We start from the raw sequence: 6000 nt of genomic DNA on the forward strand, positions 1-6000 counted from the left end.
AATTACATCCTTCTAAAGCCAGAAATCGTTCCATCAGCGTTCAGACAGCTCCACAACCGCATCAACATGCGGTGTCCTCATAGTTGTTTTTTATAAAAATCTAGCAAGTTACATTATACTCTTTCCACAACCTTAACTGCTTCATGTAAGTAGAGAACAGCTGTCTGAGGCCAACACGATCAGCTCCCAAACATTTGCTGCGCACACATCTTAAGGTTGACTTTGGGATCCAAACTCCAGTCTTCCAAGAAACACTGCACGTAGGCAGCAAAGCAGCCTACCTACATTTTTGTATTCTTCCTAAGATTCTACGCACAAGAAAGCTGAACTCCTCAATATTTTTCAAATTACAGACAAATTTGTTAATATGCTATGAATGCTTCCACTCTGAATTTGAATTCTGCATACTAGCCATAGGTGTTAAAGTTATGTGAAAACTAACAATATGAAGCAGAAACAGCTGAAGCTAACTCATTTTAACAGCTTGACATCATATTTTTGGTACAGCCCCACCCCTCAATCTCTGGTTTGCATTTATGCTATATACTCGTTGTTGCTGGAATGTGCGCTATACGGTCTCTTGGTGTCACCAGTAAAAATTTGATTGTATTTATTCACCAAAAAAATCCCAAACAACCAAATGCAGACACACAAACAGAAAAGGAGAACTTGCTTAAACTTTTGCTGTTGCCAAACTAGTCACAAACTCTGGAAATTAACATAGGCTGTACTTTCTTCTGCCTGTGTTTATTTTTCCTAAAATACACTTACCTTTGGAAGATTCTATAAGTCTTCCTTTCCTTCCAGAGATCACAAATGTAAATATTTACCAGCTGGCTTTTCTGCAGAGAATTCTGTTATGTATTCCATCTAATAATGCTTTACCTTTCTCTGTTAGCATAATATTCTTCAAGTATTTCCAGGTTTTTATTTATTTTTTCCTAAAATACATTCGGTTGAGCTAGTATCTTCCTAGATACACTTATGTCTGAAATTTACTTTCCAGTTGGCTACTGTGTGTTTTAGATTATCTCATTTCATTCATTTATTTTCAATTAGCCAATTTTATTCCAGCTTCCTACATTCCTGTTCTCTCCTGAAATGCTTATCATTTTCTCTTAGTTTTGAATTAAACTAAACAATCTTTTAGGCTATAAATACATTGTAACACACAAAACATAAAATGCCCTATCAATCAAATTTTTAACATTGAGAAATACACATTTAAGTTATTTCAACGAGCTATCCAATAATCCATCAAAAAAACTTTAAAGGCCTCTTTTTCAGCTCATCTTATTCAGAATTATTTATCACATTCACAAAGACCTTAGGCAACACTACCTTAAGTCTGTCTATCATTAAATCACAGCTGCCCTGCACTAACATTCAGAAATATCTGCATATACATTTTAGTAAGATAGTTCACCTCTTGCCCCAAACAGCCCAAAATTTTAAACCAAAGCAGATTACAAAGTAATTTAAAAATGTAACAACATGCCTTCACCCTGGAAAATAAATCACTTCTGAGCCGAAAAAAAGCATGCTTTACTGAAAAGGTTGGTGTAGGAAAGCATACTATCCTGTCAATTCATATAAAAAAAAGGAAATGTAGTCAAAAACACAGACACAACTTGAAGCAGACAGATCGCACCCAGAGGTGGATCAAAAGGAATCAACTCCCTGTTTTGAATAAAGTATAATAGAAAAGCTAATCATTATAAAAGTTCGTATTGAATGAGCTTTGCTTTTTCTTTTTTTCTTCCTAGTGAAATTTGACTATACAGTGCATCCACATACCATGCTCAGAAATCAGAATGATTCTGATTCAGAGGAACAAGGCTCACTTACTGAATCAGTGGTATATATTCCAAACTAACTTGTGGCTACAACTGAGCCTTCTTACCTCCAATGAACTCACAGTCCAAACAGGGTCTTGAAAGAATCTATAATGCAGATTTTCTCAAATACATAAGAAAATCCCAGGTCCTAGAAACTAAACTGCATTTGACAAAATATTTCCTGTTTTCAATATAAAAAATAGGGGGGAAAAAAACACATCTGCAAAAACATACAGACTAATAGTGTGCAAGACAGAGGAAAAGGTAATCCATAAAAACAAAGTGAAATCAAACCAGACATACCTGAGTTGTTGATAGGCGAAACACTGGGCCACTTGTGGGAACTGAAAGTCTGGGTGAAATGCTGGTAGGACCCTGTCCCTGCGTTTGTACTTGAGCCTGCATTTGAGCCTGCGCTAGAGCCTGCTGAGGGACCATGACAAGCTGTCCAGCATCTGTGCGCACCAAGACCATACCTAATGAGGATAAAGTAAGAGTAACTACAGAATAAAGAATAATATAAAGAACCATCTAACTAAAGAATACGAAATAAAATTAATGTAGAGCACCTTACGTTTTCGTTATCTTGTATCTTTCTTTTTTACTGTGGTATAATAAAAGATTTTATTTCAAAAAAGAAAAGGAATCCCTACTAGCAAACAAAAATTATTATACAGTTCAGGCTGGAATTCCCACAACTGTAGTTGATGGATAACAGCAGTGAAAAAACTGATAACTGGCATGTATAAGAGTGCAGCAATATTTAGAGGTATAAGTATATATACTAAAACAGCTTTAGGGGATGTATACATGCAAATATTAGGCCAGATGCATTTCTAACTATATAATTTTCCAGATTTAATTAATGTTTGAGCAGTACCACCCAAGTTTATTTGGTACTCACCACCACTGTATTAGGAAGCATTACATATGGTTTAGATATCACGAAAAATACTGTCATACCCAGAGAACCAACACAACTACTTTTCAGCACAAGACGACTGAAAAGCAAACATTCTAGCAAAACACCAGAGGAATTATTTTAAAATTGACTGTCAAAGTATGTTGAAAAAAAAGTGTTTTCCAACACTTTCTGGTTGTAAATGAGGATACCTTTCAATTATTTTCTAGTGATGCATTTCACAGGTAGAGGCCTTCCTCAAAACACAGTCAGTGCCACGAAGCTTGGCCCTTAGTGCCACTGGCCTACGTTTTCCACAATCAGCAGGTCAGAAAAGAGGAGATGACAGCTAAGTTGGTCCCCCCAGGCTATCTGGAGATTTACAGTTACTGAAGAGCACAGCAAACCATGTAATATGCTTCTTCTAGTTCACTCAGAATTAAGAAACAGTTCTCCAGCCAGATTATTTCCAGAAAATTTCCAAGTTAGTTCCAGAATACGTTCTAATAATTTAGATGCAAGTAGGATACAGTGTAATACCAAAGAGGAATGGGACTATAAACAAGAAAACATCTTGCCTATTGCCTATTGCTACTGGAGAACCAAAAAATAAGGATTTAGGAAATCTCTGTTACGCTGCTGATAACATACAGTGAGTAGACAATGATTCTGTAACTGATCTCTATGTGCAAATTGCTTCATATATAGATTTTTTAACTTCTCAAGGGAAAGTAAAGGAGGTAAAAGCATACACCCACCTCTAATTATCAGCTTTTGGAAAAAAAGAAAAAGCCTCAGTAAATAGACAGGTTTTGCAACATATTGTGAGGATAAAGAAATTTGAGCACTATTGTATCAAGCAAGTAACAAATTCCAAAAGTACCTTCTTCCAAGAAAATCTCTTTCAGTCTCTGACATAGAAATACAACTCCTGATCCTGTGGTGAACATGTGCCAATAAAAGGTCTCACTCACCTAGATTTGGGTGCTTCCAGCCAACCTCCACTGCTAAAAGCACTGACAGAAAATCTGCACCACTACAAAGTAAAGTGTTCTGGAAATCAAGGTTTAAGCTAAAAGGTATAGAGAGCTATGGCAAGGATGACATCCAAAAGACACGATCATAACTCTCTTTCAAAGCCCAGAGAGTAATTTTTAAAAGAAGAGTTTAAAAATATATATATAAATTAAAAAAAAAAAACACCTAACTTTTGGGGTCTGTTAGCCCTTCAAACACCAAGCCTTAGAGCTTACATTTGTAGAAAACTCTGTAAGCAGATGATTATTTCATATATACCATTACTATTCCTAAACCATCTGGACACACAAATAGTAGTACATTGTCCCAACTGGTCAAAACAGACACCACTTCTCTAATTATGTTATGAACTTTAAATAAAACTCCTTATAGGCCATGGACTACCATGCATTAAAAAAACCGCACACATTCTATTTATACCACACTAATTCACATGTATTTTCCTGATTTCTCTTCTAAATTCATAAAACTCATTCTGAATTAAAAAAATTGAATGGAATGGACAAATTAATGCAACACATGCTATACAGTATCAACAAATGTTGCAGGCATAATTACTGTGCATAAATGTTCGTGTATTAATTTTCATATGTTTTAATTCAGTTTGGGGAACTTTAGGTTTTAATTTCTTTTACCAAGCAATGTGTACAAAATATTCATATCCTCAGAATCCAATTGAATTACTAGACTTTAGAAGTTTGTATTATATACTCAGACAGCCTACTCTCAAAAACTGATTCTAAATTTCTGTGTTAGACAGAAGTTTACACTATGGGATCTAAGTGTGATGTTTCAAAATCACTTATATACTATTCACTAATCTAAAGATAAATCTCAAAAGTTTCCATAGTACTATAACATTTTCTACATCTATGACAAGATTGTTTTCAAGGGCTCCGTTTTCCTCTTATGTTTAAAAAACAAATAGCAGAACAAAGTATTGACACAAGCAGCTTCAGAAACTCAATTGAAAATTATGATATACATACAGATTAACAATGGGAAATCAAAGGCTAAAGCTATTAAATACAGTCTAAATAGCAACAATTTGACTTTTATATCCAACTTCTTATATGTTTTAAGTTAATTAGGTCTTCCTGAAACCACTGAGCTTTATCTGATTCGAGCATTAGAATTTGGAGCAGAAGTTTCATAAACTACGGCCAAATACACAATTAGTTAAAACAAAGTTAAATTAGAAACAAGCTTTTACACTATCACATTTTTCATTCCACTTACCTAATAAATATAAGGTATTTTAGAGAACAAAATAGTTTCACCAACACATGTTGAAAGAAATGTTATTTCTGATTACGTGCATCTTCAGTATCATTATGTTAGCAGTATTAATAGAAAAAAATAGTTTAAGTGTTAATTAATCTGCTAAACCATGAGGAAATAAAGTCATCAACTCTTTGCAATATGAGTATCCAATTAGGGGAACACCGAATGAGACCCTTGAAAATTTCAGAGGAGAAAATACACAGTTAAAGTAGGAATTACTAGGATGAAAAGGCACTATTCTGGTTTGTTGTTGAGCTTTTTGAATGTACGTTCTTAATAAAGAAAATTAAGAAACTAGAAGGAGAACAAACAGGATATAACGGTTACTTCAGAATTAGAAATACAATTCAGTGATGCAAAGACAGCCCAGAAACAGCAGGGAATGGTACAATCATATATGCTGAAATGAAAAAAATTAGATTAACTTGTGCAAATTAGCCTGGATATTGTCACCTGGTTGGTATCAGAAGGCACTCTTTGAAAAAAGGAAAACTTTCTCTGTATCAAGAGTAGAGCAGAGAACAGACCAAATGCATAGGACGTGATTCCTAGCGAGCGCTCTCCAGTTTTCCACCTCGAGCACAAGCGTTCCCTACGCTACTATGAAGCAACTCGCCGCGGCCGCCAGCCTCTCCCGCGCGAGGCAGGAGTAACTCGCCGGCGGCAGCGCCGCGCCGGGACAGCCAGACCCGCGGCCGCGGCGGCCCGTTCGGCACAGCTCGCCTGCAGACAGCTGCGGCTCCTTCTCGCCCTTTGCTCGTTTCCAGCAAGCCGCGCGGCGGGAAAAACGGCAACTTTGAAAAGTACCGAGCAAGAGGGGCCGGCGGGGACCGGCGAGCCCGAACTTCCACTTACCCGGCGGGATGGTGAAGCCCGGAGGCAGCTGGATGGTGGTCTGCTGCGGCGGCCGCACGATGAGCTGGGGGGCGACGATGCGCT

General features: G+C 36.8%; 1 protein-coding gene across 1 annotated transcript in view; it reads right to left on the minus strand.

The window, feature by feature from the left end:
* LOC112962653 (transcription initiation factor TFIID subunit 4-like) overlaps nucleotides 1–5994 on the minus strand; it is a 150807-nt gene extending 144813 nt beyond the window's left edge. Inside the window, exons 1-2 of the mRNA XM_026059029.1 lie at nucleotides 5917–5994; nucleotides 2142–2314 (exon numbers count right to left, since the gene is read on the minus strand). Of these exons, the coding sequence (XP_025914814.1) occupies nucleotides 2142–2312 (171 nt within the window). The 5' untranslated portion in view covers nucleotides 2313–2314; nucleotides 5917–5994. The remainder of the gene's footprint in view (nucleotides 1–2141; nucleotides 2315–5916) is intronic.
* Nucleotides 5995–6000: the final 6 nt, after the last annotated feature.

This window comes from Apteryx rowi, unplaced genomic scaffold, assembly GCF_003343035.1.
Source record: "Apteryx rowi isolate R43461 unplaced genomic scaffold, aptRow1 scaffold_1, whole genome shotgun sequence".
In the NCBI taxonomy this organism is placed as follows: Eukaryota; Metazoa; Chordata; class Aves; order Apterygiformes; family Apterygidae; genus Apteryx; species Apteryx rowi.